General features: G+C 40.7%; 2 protein-coding genes across 5 annotated transcripts in view; one reads left to right on the forward strand and one right to left on the reverse strand.

Annotated features, from left to right (window-relative positions):
- Positions 1-13,430, reverse strand: part of MTRR (5-methyltetrahydrofolate-homocysteine methyltransferase reductase) — a 33,540-nt gene extending 20,110 nt beyond the window's left edge. The window contains exons 1-6 of one of the 3 annotated variants that reach the window (XM_068397287.1): positions 13,244-13,430; positions 12,139-12,274; positions 9,161-9,341; positions 3,588-3,741; positions 2,139-2,256; positions 784-1,150 (exon numbers count right to left, since the gene is read on the reverse strand). In XM_068397287.1, coding sequence (XP_068253388.1) covers positions 784-1,150; positions 2,139-2,256; positions 3,588-3,741; positions 9,161-9,304 — 783 coding nt within the window. In that variant the 5' untranslated portion in view covers positions 9,305-9,341; positions 12,139-12,274; positions 13,244-13,430. Of the gene's footprint in view, positions 1-783; positions 1,151-2,138; positions 2,257-3,587; positions 3,742-9,160; positions 9,342-12,138; positions 12,275-12,698; positions 12,862-13,226 lie in introns of those variants that run through there. The other 2 variants (XM_068397288.1, XM_068397291.1) reach the window with 2 other exon arrangements.
- Positions 13,175-24,295, forward strand: FASTKD3 (FAST kinase domains 3). 2 transcript variants are annotated; one of them, XM_068397292.1, is made up of 7 exons: positions 13,175-13,474; positions 14,074-15,537; positions 19,758-19,843; positions 20,439-20,601; positions 21,765-21,834; positions 23,120-23,234; positions 24,009-24,295. In XM_068397292.1, exons 2-7 carry the CDS (start codon positions 14,103-14,105, stop codon positions 24,105-24,107), a joined length of 1,968 nt encoding a protein of 655 aa, XP_068253393.1. In that variant the 5' UTR covers positions 13,175-13,474; positions 14,074-14,102; the 3' UTR covers positions 24,108-24,295. The 2 variants fall into 2 exon arrangements, with proteins under 2 accessions (XP_068253393.1, XP_068253394.1); XM_068397293.1 differs by lacking the exon at positions 13,175-13,474 and adding an exon at positions 13,837-13,906.
- Positions 24,296-24,523: the final 228 nt, after the last annotated feature.

Genomic DNA, 24,523 nt, shown 5'->3' on the forward strand with positions numbered 1-24,523 from the left:
TCTCCTGGTTTGCATCGCTTGGGTATCGGGGAACAGGGCTGGCTGTGTTACCATACTCAGCTCCTGGCTCCCTGTCCCTTAAAGAGCAGCCAGCCCTCACTACTCCCTTGCACAGATAACCACAATGTCTGCCTTCTGACAGGAAACCAGAAAAGCTGGAGTCACGCTTTCCAGTTCATTTTGAACACTAAATATGCCAGCCGGGGATAATCACCAGCTCATGCTAATTCTTCTCTTTGTACAGAAGGTCTTTGTTCAACATGGCTTCACAGGAAAAGCACACTGGCTTTCGATCTACAGTTCATCTTCTGTTTCCAATAATAAAATTATGATTACAGTTTTACAGTGACAAGTTTCTCTGTTATTAAATATGCAGTAAGATTTTGAGCAATTTCACACCCTCTTAAGGCATTCTGCAAGTACTAAAAATCTGAACAGAAATTGTACTGTACTCCTTTCAATAGGAAAATGTTTTCACCGTCCTAACATAAGCCACTGAGGATTTTAATTTTTCCATTCCTGGCACTGCAATGCCATTACTTTATCAATTTATTATTTAGCTAAATTATACCTTTACATCAGTGTCCATAACTCATATTGTGGTAACTAAATTTTCACAATATAAATGGACCTTTCACCTACAATTAAAAAACCTCCTGCATTCAGGGAAGTATCTCCTTTATGTGATAAGTATCCACTTGCTCTTTTGAGCCATATGTAGGACTATACACTCATGCTCCTACCAGAGCTGGAGGCTTTCATCATTCAAGGTGAAGCCCTTACCTCACCACAGGTGTCCTGAAACTGCGCCTCTATATATTCTGGTGGCAAGGCAGGAATATTAAGAGCAGACTGAGAGACAGGAGGGACAGAATGAACAAGTGAAGGTTCGGTGTCTCTAGTTGAAGCCACAAGATGGATGTCAACCAGTTTCTGTGTCAGAACATCAGAACTCCTCACTCTTTCATCTTCTAGCTTCAAGTTCTGTACTTCTGAGCTTAAGTTTAGTTCATGCCCAACGTGCGGGGCTGCAGAGAGAGAGCTAGAAACAGCATCGCTGCTCATGCCTTCTTTTTCTTTCTGCAATAGAAATGCTTCCTTGAGGGCAGGCCAAAGACCATCAATCCAAGGATCAACCACTAATTCTAAACTGGCGAGAGAGGAAAAAAAATGGAGAAAGGAATGGTTAACTTACTGTGACTTACTGGACTGTTAATTTGCAAATAATGAAAAGACCACAAAAGCTAAAAACACTATTCATTTTCCTTTTTTAATATATATCTGCAGCTGTTACCAAGATGACTTTTTTGTTAAAAAAAAAAAAATTTAGTTATTACCACTATGTAAATTTATGGAGTCTAAAGTGTGTAACAGACTCGCTCTTTTTCCAGTTTCTCATTTTAATTTTCTTACACTGAACTTTATGACAGGAAGTTGAATGGATGGCAGCAAAATATGCAACTTTTCACTGTGCAACAGCAATATCAATAGCTTACACTAATGTTCCATTTTTATTATTTTAGAACACAAGATGTAAGTTTTATGGTTATGGCAACGGTTGTGTTCAATTGTCTCATATCATCACGCACAGAACCGATACAATCTGCAGTTCAAAATAAATAAGCCAAGACTGCAGCCTACTGGCCAGAAAGAGCAACAGAACAGGAAGGGAGAAGGATGTTTTACGGAAGAGAGAAAAAAATTAAAAAACATTGTAGGGTTTGCCTAAAGCAGCTATACTGCAAGATGTGAACTTGGGGAAAAGTCTGATGTGTATGTAGAAAGCAATCCCATTACCCAGTACCACACGTACTGGGAACTGGATTTATTTTTATTTGCTTCAGTAAACAGACTTTTTTAAACCCCTCCACTTATTCTGAATTACTTAATTTCTGAAACTGCTAAGTACTCTCCATTTTTTCCAGGCATTACAGACGTTTGCTCACACTTTAAAAATGGAGTTTTTATTTAACGGCAATTGAGATGGAAAAGGCATACTGTGTTCAGACAGGACTCATTCCTACGAGGTGCTGAGTATTCAGGTTCAACTGATTTCAGAGAGTTCAGAATGTTTAGCCAAATTCACATGTAATTATTGCATCTCGAAGAAATAAAAACCAAGCTCATTCAGCTCTTACCCTACACAATCATCTGCTAATCCTGTGTCGTAGAAGTGCTGGGCACCAAGTTCTTGAAGTCGTCGGTCTACTGTCTTTCCACCGTTACAAAAGAACGTGTACTCTGAATCTCCCAGACCTAGCAAATTCAAGGCAAGAGGAATCATGACAATCAGGCAGCCACCCAGGCTACACAAACAAAGATCTGCAAAGACAACACAGGATTTTCTTGCAGGCAAACAGAAGATCTGACACAGCAAAGTGCATATTACCAGGACACTTTCATGACCTTCAAAAAAAATTGTGTTTGTCCCAAAGTAGAGCTGAAAAATTGGTTCCTCCTTCACAAATGTAAGACACAGAATTTCTCTGAGAACACTGTTTTCAATATTTCACATTTCAAAAGAACATTGCTTTAGTTTGAGGCTTTTAAAAAAATACAAAACCGTTCTTACAGGAAATATGTAAGGAACAGAAATAATCAAAAGAAGAGTGAAACCGATAAACTGTGTGAATTACTAAAAGAAATAATCTCACCTTCAGGTTAAAATTGTTAATATATGTCAACAACATAAGGGAGAGAGTATTAAAAGTAAATCAAAAATATTGGAACCTTGGGAAAAAAAAAATCAAACATAGGAGTGATTTTAAACAATATAAAGTTAGAAATGTAGGAAAATGTGCATAAGGGAATCTGTTCCAACATCATCCTTTCCAGGAATCAGAGATTTATTTTTAGGTCTCATTTTCACTGCACTTGGCTTTCTGCCCTTCAACAGTCATGAAGATGTTCTGTTAGAGGATGCTCTTTGTTATCAGTTAAAGAGTCAGTGGACTCAGGAGTTGTATTTATGGAGGACCTGAGATTTTAAGAGATCAGATAAACTGCTGACCTCAACAAACTGAAACTCAACAAACAGACCTTACCATCAGCTCAAGACATATCAGATGCATTTTGCCAAATCTGTATTTTGCATATCAACCTGTAACCTGAAGTTACATCCCTTCTATTGATGAATATGACATACAAAATTTAAAATGTTGTTGCAAATTTAAAGGGATAGGATGATCTTAAAACCTTATTTTTTAAGAACATTTTATACTGCCTTTCCCTCTATATAGGAAAATGCCCAATTACTCACAAAGTCAAGTAAACTCATCTAATCCATAGAGATTTGACATGAAACAAAAACTTCAAGAACTATAGATGGCTTATATCATATTTTGTTTATGCAAAGAAAATTAAACCATAAAAAAATTAAATTGGTAGCTTACATTCAGATGACTTCTGTGACACTTTTCCTTTATTGCTCATAGAGGACATTACACACAAAAGCTGTTGATGCTATAAAAATAAATGTTTTATAAGCACTTAAAAAAAGGGCAAACAACCAACCCGTTCACAAGTAAAAAATACAAAAATTATTCACTGCCAGACAAGTGCTGCAATAATATAGAAAACTAAATCACCTAGCAATCCATAGTGGAGATGAGAGAAATGATCAGGTGGCAAGGCTGTGTCTTGAATTTTCTTTACAAACTTGCGGGCAGTGTCTGGTGGGTCTCCAGTACCGGTAGTGGAAATAACAATAACTACAGGATCCTTTTCTGTTTCCAGGTTATACTACAAGTAATAGAATGAGTAAGTTACAAGGTGCCATTTGATACCTATTTCTAGCCTTAGATGCTATCTTCCATCCTTCCTTTTCCCAAAGGCACATAGAAAAATGTTGAATCTCATCTTACCTGTACTAAACCACAGAAAGTCTTTCAAGTACATACAAGTCATTTTGGGGATGCAACTTATAATCTTTGTTGTTTTCAAGACCAGACTGGGTAAAGCCCTGAGGAACCTTCTCTGACCTCAGCTGACCTTGCTGCGAGATGACCTCAGGAAGTCCCTTCCAACCTGAATTATCCTATGATCCCATATAAAAACAATGAAGGGCAGCATTTTGAGCAGGGTAACGCACATGGGAAGAATACTTGACGACTGCACTCAGACAGCTTAAATATGCAACCCCTACAGTATTTGCTTTGTCAAGTGGGAAAAGTATTTTTGTATACACGATCAGTATCGCAGTTAGCCATAATCCTGCTAATTTCCCACAGATAACTCGAGCATGGCCATACAAACAGTGGGGATCATTTCTAAGTTCCATTAGGGATCAGTTGGCTCTGACAACTTTCATGTTACATCTGTCTTTGCCGCAAAAAAACCCCAAACAACCCTGTGCTTTTGGGGAACTATGGTAGCTCTGAACAGAGAAAATGAGTCACCGTGATCTATAGTCTGATTCATTTTGGCTTCTTCCCCCTGCCCCCAATTCATTTCTCTCCCCTTTGCTAATACCAATCTTTCATATTTCCCACAGTTTTATGGGGGCTACTCCCATTATACGAGGTTGACAAGAACTGCCTACATGTGGGATTGTGTGTCAGTTCCATAAATTCAGGTTTCATGCAACCATTTATTAGTCCTCAAGTAAAAAGCGTTCAGTTTCTTTGATCATTCCAACTTTCCACCGACAGCAGGCTGCAGCACTGTGATGGCGTGCTGTCTGTCAGGTCAATGTGCAGGTCTTTAGCAGCACCGCTACGACTTTTGAATCACACAGACAGCTAGCGACTTACATGAAACAGCTCCATAGAATCACAGCACCTTGTTTGGAAGTGACCTAGTCTCACCCCATGTTCCAAGTGGGACTAACTGCCAACACTGCATTAGGTCAGCTATGACTCTGGCTGAATTTTGAAAACTTCTAAGGGTAGAGATTCCACTTTTCTGGGCATCCTCTTCCATCCAGAAGAACTTCTCCACTAGTGTCAAATCTTGAGTTTATCAGGCTGCACTAAGTGGATTTTTCCTCCTGTTGTACAGTCTTCTGCTGCCAAGAAGAGTTTGGCTCAAGTAGGCTTCTATTAGGTCACTCCTTAGCCTCCTCTTTGCCATAATAAGCAAGCCAAGCTCCTTTTACTGGTCCCTGTAGGTTTCAGTTTAAACTCTCTCCCAGCACTCCAAGTTTAATAAAATAGTAGGATTATGAGAAAATATAAATAAAGACTGCAAGAGATGCTGTGTTTCATTTCAAGCAGTTTCAGGACTGCAATTCAAAACTTCAGAGTTTGAGGAGTTATGTTCTAAACACTTCACTCAATAAATCACTCAAACCTTATCCTCTCCTCAAGCCACGTAAAAAGTTACCCCTTACACCTACAATCCAAAAAGGTTAGGTATACAAAGAAACACAGCATCAAGAGGTTTTGCTGTTATTTTTTCCAAAATCTTCCCGAAGAGCCTAAAAGCAGTTGCATGGAGCAACTTAAATGACCATCTGGAACAATGTCCTGCCTCTGACAGTGGCCAATAGCAGGTGCCTAGAAAAGTATAAGAGAAGAGAGTAAGCATCCAAGGATATTCCCCCAGTACTTTGCCAGACTTCAGTGAGTTGTGGTGCAGGGATGCTCCAAATAGAGGTTTTCTCTTTTACCAGTTCGGGCAAGCTCCAAGTACCCACAAATTCCCGAGACTTCTAAACCTGAATTATAAATTGTGCAAAAAAAAAAAGTCTTAAGGGTCCCGTTGCAGTAACCCAGACTTTCAAAACTTCCACAGCTGATTTGATAAGTACAAATACAACAGTTTCTGCAGTGCATTGTCACAGGTGACTACTGCATTTACAAACAAAAGCAAATTCGTCAAGTCAAAAAAGCAAGGGTCTACTGCTATCAGAGAAAAATTTACACTAAAGTGGTGAATTAGAATCGAGGTATGATTAGTTCACTAAATTCTTACTTGCTCCACTGCATAGTCTCCTCTGCAAACTTAAAGACCTTTTGGAAGCCAAATGTTTGGCAACAGAAGTCCTGCATTAATTTGTGTCAATTACTGGAAGGTCTGATGTATCACCAGACCAACAAGAACCTTACACAATTACCTAGTTTTTTACTCTACTTCCACTTCTTCCTGTACCCTTAGTGTTACATCTTTGTCCCATTCTTTCTCTTTCCTTCAAAAGTACTCCTCAGCTGAGGACAGCAATGCCACACAACAGCAGTGAGCAGCCTGCTCAAGCTGAGAATGATTGCTGAAGGAAGAGGATGGGATCAGACACAGATATGTCTTACCCAGAATAATACGCATCATGGCAAACGTGCTTATTCAGATAACTCATCCAAGGCTGACTACATGCACTGTGACCCAAGATGATCTCCATTTGGCCTATTTTACTGCTTCTAGCTCACTTCAACTTAATTTCAGTCTTTCATCAAGTATAAAAAGCAATCACAGTAACCAACCAAAAATTTATGACCTTTTCTCACCTATGAGAGTGTAGGTGAGAGAAATTACTTGGAAACAGACAGTGTTTCTGAGATTTGAGCCGTATTTGACCATTCATTTTTGTACAGCAACAGGATCACATTATGACTATTGACTCTGTACCCACCTATTCCATCCATAGACCTTCACAGCAATCCCTTTAAGTGATGACAAGGTCTGAAAAATACCCAACAGCCGCATAAAGACAGACCTTCTAACAAACAAATATGGACAAAACAGAAACCTCTTACTTCCTCGCCTAAGGCATACACACCTCCCCCCCTCTCTGAACTGTGCATGTTGTGGAATAAACTCTCAGATCTAGCATGCCCAAAGGACTTCACAAGAGGCTCCACCAAATTCAAGTAAGCTCTCGCTCCAGTACATTACGCCAGCCTGCCTTTCCCTCCCCAATTACACTTAAGCTTCTAGAGTTCTCTTTATTTACAGTAAAGGGTAAGGAAAGCTTAAGTGATGAAATCTACAAAGCTGCAGAAATTACTTTTTTCCTCACTGTCCAATTCTCAGATTCTCAATTCAGCACACCTTTCTACCTCATCAATAACTTGCAGTTCTGAGTTGTCTTGCCAAATTTGACAAAATACATTTATTCAAGTGGCAGGCCAATACAGGGCTAGAAATATCCTACCTACCGCCTTCCTGAAACTAATCTCCAAACCTGTCAAATGTGGAATAAATGAAATGAAAAAATATCAGGAGGATCTTCACATTCCCTGCTGGCTGCATAAAAGTTTCTTTATAAAACTTTGCCACATACTCAGGAAACATGCACTCAAAAGCAGATGTCCAGCTACCCAACATGTAGTGTACCCCCAAGTAAGCAACTTGCTAAAAGGCAACTAAACTATTTTTTAAACTTCTCACATTTTCAAGTGCATGAAAAAAAACTTTCAGGTGTTATATTGGCTGGATGGTCGCACTCAAAGAGTTACGGTCAACGGCTCAATGGCCAAGTGGAGACCAGTGACGAGTGGCGTTCCTCAGAGGTCAGTATGGGGACCAGCGCTGTTTAACATCTTTGTCGGCGACATGGACAGCGGGATTGAGTGAGCCCTCAGCAAGTTTGCCAACGACACCAAGCTGTGTGGTGCAGTTGACATGCTGGAGGGAAGGGATGCCATCCAGAGGGACCTTGACAATCTTGAGAGGTGGGCCCGTGCAAACTGCATGAAGTTCAACAAGGCCAAGTGCAAGGTCCTGCACGTGGGTCGTGGAAATCCCAAGCATAAATACAGGCTGGGCAGAGAATGGATTGAGAGCAGCCCTGAGGAGAAGGACTTGGTGGTAATGGTTGATGAGAAGCTCAACATGAGCCGGCAGTGTGCGCTTGCAGCCCAGAAGGCCAACCGTATCCTGGGCTGCATCAAAAGCAGCGTGGCCAGCAGGTCAAGGGAGGTGATTCTCTCCCTCTACTCTGCTCTCGTGAGATCCCACCTGGACTACTGCATCCAGCTCTGGGGCCCCCAACATAAGAAGGACATGGAGCTGTTGCAGCAAGTCCAGAGGAGAGTCGCAAAGATGATCAGAGGGCTGGAGCACCTCTCCTATGAAGACAGGCTGAGAGAGTTGGAGTTGTTCAGTCTGGAGAAGAGAAGGCTCCGGAGAGACCTTCTAGCAGCCTTCCAGTACCTGAAGGGGGCCTACAGGAAAGTGGGAGAGGGACTTTTTACAAGGGCAAGTAGTGACAGGACGAGGGGGAATGGTTTTAAACTGAAAGAGGATAGATTTAGATTAGATCTTAGGAAGAAATTCTTTCCTGTGAGGGTGGTGAGACACTGGAAGAGGTTGCCCAGAGAAGTTGTGGATGCCCCCTCCCTGGCAGTGTTCAACGCCAGACTGGATGGGGCTTTGAGAAACCTGGTTTAGAGGAAAGGTGTCCCTGCCTGTGGCAGGGGGGTTGGAACTAGATGATCTTTAAGGTCCCTTCTAACCCAAACCATTCTATGATTCTACGATTTTCTGCTCATCTCATATGAAATATCAGGCTATCATGTTTTGTTTGGTTGGTTTTTTTTAAATATTTTTGTTTGAGGACATACAGTTGAAAGCACTTTGTGAAGGAAATTGCAATCCATATTGCTTTTAGTTACAGAGACCAACAGTTTTCAGATCCTTATTCTTCAATAACAGCAAATAATAAAAAGCGACTTCCTTGCTCCAGCCAAGCTTTTTATTTCTTTCTAGAATATATCTTGAGTGTATCCAGTGTGAACTGGAGTGAGCGCATATGCTAAGCCACTCAAGAAGACCCCACAAAAGCTCAGGGTCATGCCGGAGTCCACACGTAACAGAACACAGGACCTCAATGCAACACAAAAACAACAGAAAAAAATAAAAGCGTCATTTCTCACAACAGCAGAGATGACCAGTAAATACAGAATTCATTCACTACTGCATACACAAATAGTTTTCAAGAAGTCACTGCACTGTTGTTAGAATAGGGATCAAAGATATATTCATTTACTGTTCTAATAAGAAAAATCACAAGAAAGATGTACCTTTGGCAGAAGACTATTAAGTTATCTGTGAGTATTGGTCCAAATTACTGATTTATAAGAAAGGAAAATTTAAAACCAGATGGTATATTGTACGTTGGTTCATGTGCTCAGCCTTCATGATTTTTAAGAGCCACCACTCAAGCACATGAAGAAAAATGCAGCTCTTAAATACCTGTTTTTCAAAACAGTATGGAGTATCTCACCTGGTCCATTTCACTTATACAGTGCATGTCAGCTTCAAATCCATGGGCACCTGCTTGCTGCCATATTTCCTCAGCTATGGCTTTTGCCTGCCCCTTTTGTGTTGCATAGAGCAGCAAAAACCTCCTTTTTACATCACAGCACATTTCTCAACACAGAGCACTTTTGGTTTTTTTTAAGACACTGCAAGGGGAAAAAGAAAAAAAAAGTGAATTTATTGCATGCAGAACAGCAAGATCTTGCTTTGCTTATTAGACTAAAAAGAGACACTTTAAAGGATGGCAGTATTGGTGTTTAACTTGGCAATAAGGCATCTACATGGAAGAGAAGCCACTTCTCACAACCAACCTTTGTAGGCCAGGTTGCAAAGGACTCGTGGTATTGGTCATATGTATTTTACTGCCTTGATGTTGCAGTAACATTGCAATATGCCCAGTATCAAGAATCTAGTTTGTAAACAATAGAATAGAGAAACTAGTTTCACGAAAATAAAAGCTTCTTATTACGTAAGTTATATTTTCCACTTTAAGTCAGTGACTGCTTTGGTCACTTTTCTGAGATGCATTTGAAAACAAAATAAAACATAGACCTGGTGAAGTCAAACTACACCACCTGAGAAAAAAAAAAAAATCTCAGTTTCTTCTTTTGTGAAATCAGCATTTTTTGCCTGAATACCTTTAGGCTTTACTGTCCACTATGTCTATATTTTAGAACACATTGGTTTTGATTTCATATTTCAAAAAGGAGCTTCTTACACAAATACAACTACAGATTTGACTGTTAGGGTTTTTTTGCCTAAAAATAAGAAACCATCTTAGAGAAATCTGCTGTAGTGTAAAACGCCACTCCCTCACAAAATCTTGCAAGCTTCAGGATAAATGAGATGTATATCCTCATCCATTCACCCGTCCCATGAAAGTTCGAATGCAAGAAGTTTTCTTTCATAATTTTGACACAGACATAACACAACAGATATAAGGACAACTTCAAGCAGCAGTGAGTAAGAGAGATAAGCAGAATGTCTCTTGTGTGTATATTAAAAACTAATCTTCTGCCAATACTTTGTCTCTGCTAGGGAGCTGCAGTAGAACTCAAACACCTAGAATTACAACTGAGTAATTTTCAGTTCCCAACTTGAGATTTTTTTCACATGCCTGGGCCCAGTTTGCTCTACTTCACCTATTGCTCCCACACAGATTCAACTACACCAAGCATTCAGTGTACTAGCCACACACACTGATTTATGGAAACATGTGGCTAAGTAATTTGAGGCATATCTTTTTCCTGTTTCTCTCAAGGGAAAACAAACATAGCTCAACTGCAGAAGAAGAATACTGCACTCTATTGATATAGCATGATACTTCTGCCCACAGTATTGTGGAAGGCTTCTCCTATTAGATTTTTTTTTTAAGGCATACTTGTAAATCAAAAGTGGTAAAACTTAAGTGATAGCTTCTTAAGAGTACAGTGCCTGTACCATACACGAATTCAATGAAAAATGTAATTACTAGAAAATTTTAAGCTTTCACTGTATTTTGTTCTACTACATTTTGCATTATAGTTTTCACTTCAAATTGATTACATTATATTACCTAAAAATGTTATTAATTACCTTAACAGTTGCTTTAAATAAATTCATTTAAATAAATGGCTTCATGTGCATGTGCATAGAAGAAGATACATATGCCAGAACAATCCACAAAATGATTTTTCACCCTCCTTTTCCAAAAGAAATACAAAGACATATGATGACACACGAATTATGCTGATTCATATGAAACACATTTTAAATTCCCTCAAATCCCTGTAGTAACACAGATTCATTATAGTCACACATGCTACGTTTTCACCCTAACTGTTCTCTTGTCAGCAGGTGGCAATGCCTGACTATAAATGGAGAAAAACAACAAAGATGAAGCAGCGTTTCATTACTACATTCTTTCTCATACCTCAGAAAGGAAGAAAGATAATCAGTTTTCCACTGAGACCAGACCATAGCACAGAAGCCTTCTATACACAAAAAGCTGAGGGGTAAGCTGACAACATTATAGCCAGGGGATTATCAACAGACTTCAAACAAAAGAGTCAGCTTGGGAAGATATATAAGAGAAGCATGAAAGTTTGCAATAGTAGGGGAAGAGGAGAGTGCAACAGAAAGAACAGCAGGCACGATGAGGTTTGACATGGTCAGATGTTGCCCTAACAGCACCATGACCTCTGCCTAGGCCAGGCAGAGCAGCCTCCCCATAAGACACAGTGCGCTGCTTCCACTCCAGCTAGTACAGCAACAACAAAGGGTGCAAAAAGTAGCTACCCACATCTTGGGTGCCTGTATGTGAACTTGCGGGGAGCTTTCTCACTGGTATGTGGACTAGTAGATTGCATAGAGACACAAAAATTAGAGCAACCACATCTCCCACAGAAGGCGTGTGTAACAAGAGAACCCACACGCCCAGAAGAGGGGATTGCGCTTGAGCTTTATCAGTGGGCAGCGAAAGCCCCAAAACTGTAGCTCCGTAGCCATGAGGATGCTATGTTTCAAAGATAAATCTCAGTAAATGTATGCCTCCTGAGAGAAGGGACTGTGTGCGTACGTAAGAGTGAGAATGTGTGCTTGTGGGAAGGAGGGAGGCCACAATTAGACAATCCTTTGGAATTACATACAGAAGGCTGTTTAAATATTTGTAGGCATTTATTAACATTTTCTAAGTGCCCAGTATTGTATCTGTTGTGTTGTTGCTATTGATCTTGAATATATAGTTCAATTAACTGATTTAACAGTAATTTAATTAACTGCCTGACAGTTAATTATGCATTCATAGACCAATAAACTCCTTTGACACTGATTCGATCTAAACTACACAAGTTGAGGAGTTTCTCCCTGTGAGAGCATCTTATTCCTGTCATCAACCAGAAGAGCTTCATGTACAAACTGATCAAGTGATGCTTGCTAAAAGAAAGGAAAATTAGTCATGCCTACCTCCAGATGAACACGATCATAAACCAGGAACACTCTTGCACTCAGATGAACATATTGCCTGCATTGCTCTTGCTTTGCTGCACTATACACTCTTCAAAGATGATATGCCACTTCCACTTATGTGATACGAGTTCAACTGAAATAAAGAGGGGAGAAAAGGGTAATTCTTGACTATCGAGCTTTCTAGAGAATCCCTCTAACTGTAATAGTATTACCACACCACCAGCCTTTAAGATGTTGAAGTGCTGGTAGTTGCACATCAAAAAACAACACAAAGTTTAAGCTGGAAAAACAATCCAGGATATTGTGGCTCAAACCAGGGCTTAACATGGAACTAAGGATGAAATTCCAAATCACAGTTCATCTGATCAAGCACTCAGAAAAGTCAGATAACAGTCCCCAAAAGATTAACAGGGAATCCACTGGCTCCATACATCAACACACTGCAGGCGCAAACAAGCCATCTACGAATGCCACCCCCACAGTTTCACTGACTCAGGTGTGCTGGTCCTAGCAATTTTGTAGCTATACTGTAAGGCCAGACTTGCTACTTCATGTACCTGGTCTGCCAAAAACGCCAAACTGTGTGGCCATGGACAGGATAAAAATGCAAGAAACTTCTGCAGTGGCTTTACACGCTTCTGTCGGGCATTAAACCAGGCTGTGGGACTGCGCCTTCACAGCTGTGAAGCCATTCCCTTGTCATTTTTCAACAGTTACTGGCTTGCTCAGAATCACTTTCACTCTACGATCAAGATAAACATAAAAACCACAAAAAAAAATCAACGAAAGCAGCAGGACACCCGCATGTGAAACCCTTCACGGCCCAGGGTTGACCTTCCGCCCAGAAAAACTTGGTTGGACCAAGCCACACCCCGCTGGGAAGGGGGAAAGCTGTCCCTGGAGAAAGACGGTCATTTTAGGGAGCTAAAGCCAGGCCCGCATCGGAGGCGTGAACGCCGCTGCAGCAGCAGAAGCCTCCCAGAGACCCGGCGCCGCGCCTCGCCTCCCGCCCGGCCCCCCAGAGCGCGTCCCCGCCGCCGCCGCCACCCTGCGTCGAACGGGGTTACTCTCGCTGAAGGACGCGCCTTTGATCCATACGTACACGGGGACAAGTCCGGCCCGCGCCAGCCTACGCTCCGCACCCGCACGGGCACCGTCACTCCACGCCGGACTTCCACCGGCAGCGAGGAGGCGGAGGAGGCCGCCGGAGCGGGGCGGGCCGGGCCGAGCGGGGCCCCGCGGGGTCAGGCGGCGGCTGCCGTGCCCGAGGTAGCCGCCGGGAGAGCGCCGGAAGCTCCCGGCAGCGCCCGCGCTGCCCATCATGGCGGCTGAGGTGAGGCTGCCCGTGCTCCCACAGCTCGCTCCCCGGCCCCGCCGTGTTCCCCCAACGGCGGAGGGAGGAAGAGGGCGGAGGGGAGCGGCGCCCCGGCCCGCGGCAGGCAGCAGTAGGCGCTGGGGGGAGGCACGCACGCATTCTCTGCGGGAGGGAGGCGTTGGGCCTGTGGGGCGGAGAGGCCCCGCCGGTGCCGCCCAGCCTCTGTCAGACTCACCCGTCGCCCCCCGGCTTCACGGCTGTGAACCCCCCTTGGCCCGCTCCAGCCGGGGTTAGCGGCGGTGCCCCCCTCTGCCGCCCAGCGCCCCCGGCCCGGGAGGGTGAAGAGAAAAGCGCCTTCGTGCAGTTCCTGCTTGGGGAAACGTGCTTCCCCGATAGAGTCCTGACGGAGAGACGGGGCAGAGATGCGCTGCAGCCTCTCTGCGGACGCAGGTCTCGGCGCTCCCGGCAGTTTCTTCTCTTTGCATCGCCTTGTGCTGGTGGTTGTGGGAGAGGGATCATCCCAGTAGTGTCCAGCTGCTGGAATTTTTTTTGCTGTGTTTTAGTGACACTTATGCTTTTTCCAAACTATGTATTCATATGTCTTTTTCTTCCTCTAGGTATCTTTTGAGATCCCAGTTGATCCAATATGGCTTTGATTAGCCGAAAAAGTTTCCAGTTTTATTCATACAACACACCGGCAAGCAGGTCCATTTTGATGACTTTAAGCAAAAGGTTGAGCTTTATCAGTGGGCAGCGAAAGCCTCAAAACTGTAGCTCCGTAGCCATGAGAATGCTATGTTTCAAAGATAAATCTCAGTATATGTTTTGTAGAAAAAACCATGTACAGCTGCGGATACAGTCTCTTTCTGTAAATGAAACTGCGCATCTTTGTGGAGATACTGAGAACAGTCCTAAATCTGATAACAGGTGGATGGATGAACAACTGTTTTTCAAGAAGTTGAATGGCCTTTGCACATCGAAAGAGATTTTTGACTTTCTTAGCTCTGTGGAAGTCATGTCTGATACTATGGCATCAGGAGCCCTGCAGAGGATTTCTGAAGTGGAGGTGGATGACAATGGTCTGAAAAACCCTGAAGAAGTGTTAGAGAATGAAGTTTTCAGGGCATTATGCTTCCAGTTTGAATTTGAATCTTCAAAACTGTCAAACACTGGGCTGCTGAGTGCATTGCAAGCTTTGATAAAGCTACGTATAGATCCACAGAGTACACTGATGGCAAGCTTGCTTTCAGAGGGTGAGGAACGGCTTGGTAAAGGAGAGTTGACTGTTGAAAACCTGTGTGCTCTTGGAGAGAGTTTGCTTGAGTTGGAAGGCCCAAGTTGTGCAACGCTGGAACAAATTGTGAACCACATGCAAGACAAAGACATTGAGAAGTGGAGTCCTAGGGAAGTGGTGATGGTTTATAAGATGCTGCAGGTGACTGTCAGAGAAGGAGAACAATACCAAGACTTGCTAAACAGGCTAAACAGTGTCACTTTAGCCATAGTTTCCCAGCTAAGCCCAAAGTTCACAAGCATAATACTGAATTCACTGGTGGTTCTTCATCAGACTCAAGCAGTTCCCTTAGTCACAGCACTGTGTAAACATTCGGTGAAGCATGTTCCATATTTCACAGGTGATGAATTGGTAAATGTACTGGAAGCCTTCCTATACTTTGGACATCATGAACAAGTTTTTACAGAGGCAGTGGAAACACATGTTCCCAATTCCATCCTTACCATGCATCCTCAAACAGTCAGCAAAGTCATGCAGTATTGCTGCCGAAAGATGATCCTTTCTAAGCCCATCTTTGATGCAGTGGCAGAAGGTTTAATTTCCGATGCTGACAGATTTACCACTGACCAGATTGCTGAGTGTATTATACCATTTGGGACTCTTAACTATCTCCCTCCAAGTGCTTCTTCCTTGTTTAAGAAGCTTGAAACCATACTGCATACTCGCTTTAGTCACTTTCAGCCTCACACCTTGCTGAAACTGCTGCACTCATGTGTCCTTATCCAACGTTATCCAGTAAATTTTCTGCCAAAAATATTTAGTCCCTATTTTCTGCAACAGCTTCAAGGTAAGGAGCAGTGTTTCTCTTGCTATGTTCCGCATTGCTTTCTATTACATGGTGTGTCTCTTGTCAAGAACCCATTTGTTATCAATTACATCTGTCAAATCAACAATGACCTGATTAAGGTGGCTGGAGAATAGTGATCAGGAGGCTGAAGAGTGTTGCTTCCTTGCCACAGTTGCAATTGTCTTTCAGTTTATAACATTTAGAGGAGCTTGAAAATTGCCCTGTACAATCTTAAACTGAGATTTGAAATCCCTTCAGAATTTTATTTCAGTTAATCCTTCTGCTTCTCTAAAAAATATTGCCCCTCTGTTTTTCCCCGTGTTTGTCCTTTGTCTCATACAGATTTTAGATTCAAAGTTGTTCTGTGCAGGTTTAGCTCTCTCTGGCTGTTAAACTTTCTTGCCTATGCAGTGACTGATGTGAATACTCGCACTGAAGTGAGACTGTGTTACTGGTAACACTAGGAAGGCTATTGAGACTAGGTATTATGGAACTAACAAGACTGAGACCAAAAGTGGTAGATTTTTTAATGACGATACTTGGAACGATGCATGAGTGATGTAAAATAGAGTTTAGTGGTTCTGGGTTCATTTTTCGCTAAGTTGTTGCATTGTGATGACTGCCACATGAGGGATGTGGCATAAAGGTGGAACACTGGATAGTGAGTCCTGAGACTTGACTTTTATGCTGGGTTTGCTTTGTGGCTTTGGGCAAGTCACTTCACTTTTGTGTATCTTTCTCTGCCCCCACAGTTGTTTGCTTTGCTTACTTGGATCTCATACTCCTTAGGGTTGGGACTGGCTCTGAGGCGTTTTACTCAGGGGCTAGCCCAGGGGAGGACGTATTTTGAAAAACAATAGAAATACTTGTAGTACTGATTGTGACGCACCTTCTGCTTGTGCACTGGTGGTTAGATGTAAGATTTCGCTGCCTGTCTTTTTAAGGTTAAGTCCTCTGGGACTTTGCATAATCCTTATTTCTGGCTATCTTCCTAAGCATCCAAACGATTCTCTTAGTCTCTAAGGGTAAGGTACATGATCTCAGTTGTCAGAAAACCTGTTCATAGCCTTTGAAGTTAGGAACAAATTATAATATGCAAGAAAAGTTATAATAACTGTTCCACAGCTTGCTTATAATTGTGTTACTAGCAAGCTCACCTATTATTTCAGAAATAGTTCATTGTATTTAAAAAAAATAGTCTAAAAATCCTTATAGACTTTGGTCAAGATAAGTACAAATTCTAGAGAGAAGTGAGGTGAAGTGTAGCATTGGGACAAAAAGAATTTAAATTACTATTATTGATAAGAATGTGTTACAATTATACATGCAGAATTTTTAAATCTCAGGCAGTACAAAATGTGTTTTTCAAATACTATTTTGGCTTACGATTCAAAAAAGGTCCGTTGCACGTAAGTGATTCTAGCACTTTATTCCTTCCCTTCCGCCAGCCTGCGTCGTGTCCAGCTTTTCAGGTGGGGGTAAGGTAGAACTGGGTATGGACTTCTGCTGTCATCTCTACTCTTCTTTCAGGATAAGGATTATTGTATTGTATTCTTGCTTCCAACTTGGTTGTATTTCTCTTTCATATTGTATTATGATCAGCTTGTGAAAGCTGAAAAGTGTAAATGGAAAAAGCTGAAAAAATTAGTTTGCAGTACATAATTGTTGGCTTAATTAAAATGGAAGTGAGATCTGAACCAGTAACACATAACAGCATCATAAATGTGAGCAGTTAAGGATAGGCTGGTATGGTTCTTTTAATTACCTAAGTAAAAATGTAAATTGAATTCTAAGGCTTGCATATGTTTTAACAAGGCATAAAGATCGCTGCTTCGTGCTGGTTTTTAAATTACTTTTAATCTAGAATCTGGTGCAGTTATGTGATGTTTCTTTCCATTGGCATGCTGTCTGCTGACTACACTCCTCTGGTGGAGGCTTCCTGTGCCCATCTTTGTTCCGTGTCCTGAGCGCCTTTCCTTTCCACCTCTGAGCAAGCACTACAGTCCCATCCTTAGCCCTATGTCTTACCATACTGAGGAAAACATGGCAAAATTTAAAAATCTACCCCATAGTTTATCCCATCTTGCTTAGATCTCGGAGTCTGCTCACCCGCTACTTCCAAGACTGTCTTGTCTGCAAGGGCTGCCTTCACCTACTTGTTTTTTTTTTCCCGAGTCTATTAAGCTTCTAGAACATCCCCCATGTTATAGCCTGTCCTTGGCTCTAACTGTTACATAATCCAACACTTTCGTACACAAACCTATTACAAACAACACAGTTGTAAGCTACAGATTTTAAGTAATTCTGTGTTAGGCAGTGTATCATATTTAATGGCACTATAGGGATCACAGAATCACAGAATCAATCAGGTTGGAAGACACCTCTGGGATCATCGAGTCCAACCATTGCCCTGACACCACCATGTCAACTAGACCATGGCACTAAGTGCCATGTCCAGTCTTTTCTTAAACACATCCAGAGATGGTGACTCCACCACCTCCCTGGGCAGCCCCTTCCAATGTCTAATGACCCTTTTTGGGAAGAAATGCTTCCTAATGTCCAACCTGAACCTTCCCTGGCGAAGCTTGAGGCTATGTCCTCTTGTCCTGTCGCTAGTTGCCCGGGAGAAGAGGCCGACTCCCACTCCACTACAACCTCCCTTCAGGTAGTTGTAGACTGCAATAAGGTCACCTCGGAGCCTCCTCTTCTCCAGGCTAAACAACCCCAGCTCCATCATATGACCTCATAGGTCATACCCTCCAAACCCTTCACCAGCTTGGTCGCCCTCCTCTGGACTCGCTCCAACACCTCAACATCTTTCTTGAAGTGCGGGGCCCAGAACTGGACACAGTATTCAAGGTGCGGCCTCACCAGTGCCGAGTACAGAGGGACGATCACTTCCCTAGACCGGCTGGCTACACTATTCCTAATAGAGGCCAGGATGCCATTGGCCTTCTTGGCCACCTGGGCACACTGCTGGCTCATGTTTAGCTGGCTGTCGATCAGCACCCCCAGGTCTCTTTCCACCGGGCCGCTTTCTAACCACTCTTCCCCCAGCCTGTAGAGCTGCGTGGGGTTGTTGTGGCCAAAGTGTAAGACCCGGCACTTGTTCTTGTTGAACCTCATGCCGTTGGTCTCGGCCCATCTATCTAACCTGTCCAGATCCCTCTGTAGGGCCTTCCTACCCTTCAGCAGATCGACACTCCCACCCAGCTTGGTGTCATCTGCAAATTTGCTGAGGGTGCACTCAATCCCTACGTCTAGATCATCTATAAAGATATTGAACATATAATATTGAACATATAGATATGTAAGCCATGACAGAAAGATGAGTGTCTTTCTAGATCTCAGCTAAGATTTCTCTGTTAATAAAACTGTATAGAAGGTCAAGTTTTCAAAGTGATTAGAAACTTCTAATCTCACTCAACTTCACTCAATTTTTAGCCATTCAACATAAAATACCTTAAGAGGTTGATTTTTAGGAGGCAAACATTCCTAATGTCCTAAAAACAGAATGTCTTTTAAAGTTCTCAAGCTGATACTTAGAAAATGAGAAACCTCATAGTATCAGTTACATGGAATTTGTTCTTTTAAATCAGTAAAGATATTCCACTAGAGTGGTCAAAGTTCAGAACAGGAACTTGAGAAGATAAGGTGCATGATTAGCATCTTAACGCTACGTCATGTTTTTACCTTTCTGTAATAATGCTTTGCACATAACATGAAAGATGCTTCAATTATACACTTGTAGACAAACCTCTAGAAATTATTCAGTATTATCCACTACTTTCAGATTAAAAAAAAAACAACTGAGTGGAATAATGAGATCCTGGGATTATAACTTGGAGAGAAGGGGTTGTAGGAAGGAGGAAATGGGATATTTCTGAAAGACTTCAACTCAAACTTATTCCTCCCTGTAGAATGTCCTGCATCTCTCAGATCCTCATTTTTGTTTTGGTGAGAGAATATGACAGTCTTAACTAAGATCTTGCTAGTTGTATATTCTTTTTATGTTGATATTTCTGTAAATCATTTCCTTATTTTTCTAACTATGCCATTTCACAACTGATCTTTCTGTTCATTCAGTGATCAAGAATGATAATGATCAAGTCACTTCTCTGCATGTTAAACTGAATAGGTTTTCCTAACTTCTGCATGATGGTTTGTGTAAAGATACTTTGGTGAAGGTATACCTGAAAGCCTGAATATTGTTGTTTCAGCTCAGCCACCTGGTTTGGACAGAATTGTTACCTCCCAGCTAACCCAGCTTTTTCTGACTGTTACCCTGGAGTGCCCATTTTATGAGGTATGGTACATATGAAACCAGAACTGGTGTTAACAAGAGGTGATAAGGTGCCATTAGGGCCCTGTTGATAATTAGTTGAGGACTGTCCCCATAAAAACATTGGAATTAGTCGAAACAGTTTTGGTTTTTTTTACTTGATGAAAATATGAAGCATTTCTACGTGTTTGATTGACATGATATATTTGTATGTTTGACGGAACTGACTAGCTCTAAGTTAAAGTGCTTTTTGAGTATTTGAGTACTTTTCCAACAACTATTCCTTTTTTGTTTGGCTTGTGAAGTCTTGGAGCACAAAAGAGATCAGGCACTTTGATGTTGGCCTGACTGCACAGGAACTGACACAGTCGTGCATTTCTCATGAGCGATATATTCAGTGTGATAGCATGGAAGCTTGCTGAGGATATTCTGGTGGTTGGTTTTTTGTTTGTTTTTTTTTTTTTAAGTTTCCAGCAGGTCATACCTCAGACTGTAAGTCTCTCAATAGATGACAACTTTGAAATGCACAGAATACATTTTGCTACATTAATACGAGGTAATTGCAAAAATGTTATCTCCCTTTTTCTTTTCTTTGATTTGGTTTTCTGTCATTATATAGGGTCCCAAGCTCCTTCCAAAGTATCGAATAAAGGCATTTCTCACACCTTGCAGTTCTGTAGATGTTCACCTCGTCAAAAGGGTGAAGACTGGATTACTTTATTTACTGAAAAAAAGAATATATTTTGCATCAGAGGTATCAACACCATATTTCTATACAGTTGGTAAGTAACATTTCTTTAGATTAATAATAAAATGTGTACTTATGCTGTCAAAACTTTAGGCTCAGTTATTTTCCAGAAATAAAAATGATTTATTTTATTCCCTTTGTGCGCATTCTAAATTGTACAAATATGGAAAAAGTAAACTGGAATACAAAACTCTGTAGAAGGTCTGAAATGAGGAAACATTATGGGAACTTTTAAGTAAATGCATTTTCGAAGTGAGAAAGAAGAACAGGGAGAGAAAAGAACTGCAGTAGTACTTGGAATTTACACAGCCAGTCTGCGCTGAAAATAGCTGCTAACTCTTCTATTCTGTATTTTTACTATCAGCTCCCCTTTTACTTATCCTGTAAACAATTTGTATAATGTAAAGGAAAATGAGGCAGTGCCACTTGCCTGATCTCTCTGCTTTGGTGGTGAGCAGAGAAAGGGAGAGCTGGAAGGCTGTCAGCCCTCTGCCCTGCTCAGCTGGGCTCCGCTCCCCTTAGCAAGAACTATTGACTACATATAGTTGGTGGGGGGTTGTTGACTGAAAGAGAGGAGTGAGCAAAGTGTTTCATGCGCCAGGATAAGAAGCGGAGAAAAGGTAATGATGAGGAAAGATGTGTGCCCAGGAGGGGTGGATGATGAATCAAGTGTTGAGGGACGGGTCTCTTGAACCCCATGGACATCGTAGGGGTGAAAAAAAAAAATCAAGAGAGGAATGATTCCGGAATTACTCTGCATTTCAGCTTGCATATGGGGTTGAAGTTGGCCGAGTGTAGGTCCCAAGTTCTGTTTGCAGATTGACATCATCTATAAAATTAGGGAATTAGTGAGAAAAATAAAGGGAAGCGGGGGAGAGAATCTCTCCCCAAAGCCCTCAAAATTCCAGAGGCTCTAGCCAGCCCAGCAAACTGCCATTTAACTATGTCATGGGTTTCAGTGGACTTGGAATACTACTTTGCTGTTAGCATTATGAAAGGCTGAAGTGTTACTAATTATCACTCATTTGTGTTAAATAGTCTATACACATCTTTTGCAACCCTCTGTGATTCAGAAAAAAAGTATTGCAATAGTATTTTATTTTATTAAAAAATGAACTTTAAGAAGATGAGAATTACAGTAAACAGTTTGTGATATGAAATGAGTTTTAATGTCACTTCTCTCTTCATCTATACTAGATATTGAGATTAAATTAGATGAAGAAGGTTTTGTATTGCCTGCTGCCCAGTGTGAAGAGGTACACAGACGGTAAGAGAATAAAAGAAACCACTGATAAAATGTTAACATTGACAAAGAGCATCCAGAGTGAAACACCAGCAAAATTTAAGCTAATTGGAGTTTTGCCATTGACCTCAACAAAGCTAGGGTTTCACATTGAAACCACTGGCAAAAGGACATAGCTGGCAAAATTAACAGTCTGTACTTTTACCTCATTATTTTGCCTTCTGACTATACAGTGTCAATTAGTCTCTTTACACAGTGTCAGTCAGGATCAAAGCGGTCCTGATTTGGCTTATAGTAATATATTTTGATCTTCTGTAATTCATTTTCAAATTAAAACCAAATTAGTTCTAATTGAGTGTCTGCATAGATTTAACACAGTTTAAGCCAGTTTGATTTCAAAAATTTACTTCTGTAAGGAACTCTGTGTGATGAGGATATTTGCTATGGATGCTTTTTTTACTGAAAAATGCATACGTGTTTAAAAAATATGTTAAACAAGGATTATTTTGAGAAACCTTGGATACAAAGTTAAGCAACCTGCCTGTGTGGTATTTGCAACTGCGCTTCTGTGGATAAAGCAAAATTCTTTGAAAAGGTTATGTTTTCTCCAGCTTATCCTTCACAAGACTCACAGAGTAATATAGTTCTTTCAAAATTCCCATCCTTAAACATTTAAGAATGGGCTTTGATTTTTTTTTAATTACAGCTTGCGTGTGTAAATATACTTAACATACTGAAAATTCAAGGAACTTTTTACAGTTGATATACTAATCTTGTTTTAAGTTTATGTGATATTTATCACCAAGTAGAAAAAATAGGGTTATAATCTGGATGCTGCCAACCATACATACAGGTTTAACTTAAACAGATTTAGCTTAAACTTCACTTTGACTTAAACTCTAACAGGTTTAACAGGTACACTAGTAAGTTGAATAAATTTAGCTGCTGAAATGTTTTCAAGCTGAGACAAGTATTTTGTATCTTTTTCCTTCTAGAAAAATTCAAACAGCTTACTAATAGTAGCATTAAAAATATCAAACTCTTATTAACTTGTATGGTAATTTTTGTTCAGAGCATATAAATAAGCTTTCCAGATTAGTTTCACTCAGCTTCAGGCTTTCCCCTTCCCACCCTTAAGTTGAGTGATTTAAATTGTCCTGAACTAGGTAACTCCCATCCTACATCATCTAATTCTAGGAGGTATTGGGGAGTAACAGAGGAGTTAGTCTCATGCTTCTTAGGAACTGCAGTAGTTGTGGTGACTGAAGTAACTGATTTTTTTTGATACTTTGCTTGTGCTTGATTTTAGAATTGCCCTCTGTGTTGATGGTCAAAATAGATTTTGCATTAATAGCCACAATCTGTTGGGAGAAGAAGCTATTAAACAGAGACATCTTCAGTTACTTGGTTATGAAGTTGTGCAGGTAAAGTCCAAAGACAGTGGTTTGCTTTTGCTCTGGCTAACAAAACAAGTGAAAAGTGATTATTTTATAATGCTTAAAACTGTAGTTGCAATTACTTCCCAAGGCAGATGTAGTCTTGTCCTTTCCATATTATGTTCTCTCTGCCTAACTTTTGCCTTTTTGAGGTTGTTACAGAAATTCCTTTTTTCTTCCATAGGTCTGTTAGTGTGTTCTGCCTGTGTTTTCTGCCAAATAGTGGCTGCTTGAAAGAGTACTTCTTTGCAGTGATTAAGGTTCAAATCTTGACTTAAATGAACATGTTCAGTAGAGCTGGGATTTTTAATTCAATACTTTATAAAAAAGATCTGGAGTTTAAAAAGAGGAGTTTAAAAAAAAAGGAACTGCTTTGTATTGTAAATACTATTTTCACAACAGAGTATATCCTTTATTTTGCCTGTTGAATTAATAGGGGTATTTTTATCTTTAAACATACTTTGGACAAAACCAGTTACTTTTAGATTTTTCAGATTTTCTTTTCCATTTATAATCACTTACCACATAAGCCTAACTCAGTTATATTTAACTTAAGTTTAAACTGTAATGGGTATCACTCTTTGTTTTACAATAATCTCTATTCAGGTGATTTACAGATCAACAGTACGCTTAGGATTAAATATTTAATTTTAAAACAGACAGATTTTTGATGTATAATTTTACATCTGCTTAATGAGCATCAGTCTTTCCCAGTTGTTTATTAAAAGGTGTTTCCAGCAATCATTTTTGTTTCCTTTCCAGATTCCATTTTTTGAGATAGACAGTCTACAAAACTGCAGAAAAATGGCAGAATATCTACACAAAAAAATCTTTCCTCATACATACCGACTCAGCTGCTGACACTGGAAAATAATGATAAATCACAGGTTGACCTCCTGTACTATGAAGTGTAAATATTGTGCATGGAAGAACAATTCTGTTTTCTAAATAACTCTACGTAAGATGATTTAAGCTTCTGAATGTGAGACCTTCCAATATTTGGAACAATTGACATGTAAAGAGTAATAAAGAGCAACATATTTTCTTAAGTTTTGTGTAAACATTTATTGTAAATTAACAGATGTAAGTGCAAGAGAGTCAGTGCTGTGTTTCCTTTCTATTTTCACTGGTTCTAACAACTGCAAATGGACAGATGTGACTACTCAAGGATACTGGCTGGTGCTCAATGTACAGAACGTACCCTGCTAACTACCAATCAGGGCTTTTCTTGACAGTATAAAAAGAAATTGTGCAATTTACTCATAGCTGTTCGTGTC

Source organism: Nyctibius grandis, chromosome 3 (genome assembly GCF_013368605.1).
Source record: "Nyctibius grandis isolate bNycGra1 chromosome 3, bNycGra1.pri, whole genome shotgun sequence".
Lineage (NCBI taxonomy): Eukaryota > Metazoa > Chordata > Aves > Nyctibiiformes > Nyctibiidae > Nyctibius > Nyctibius grandis.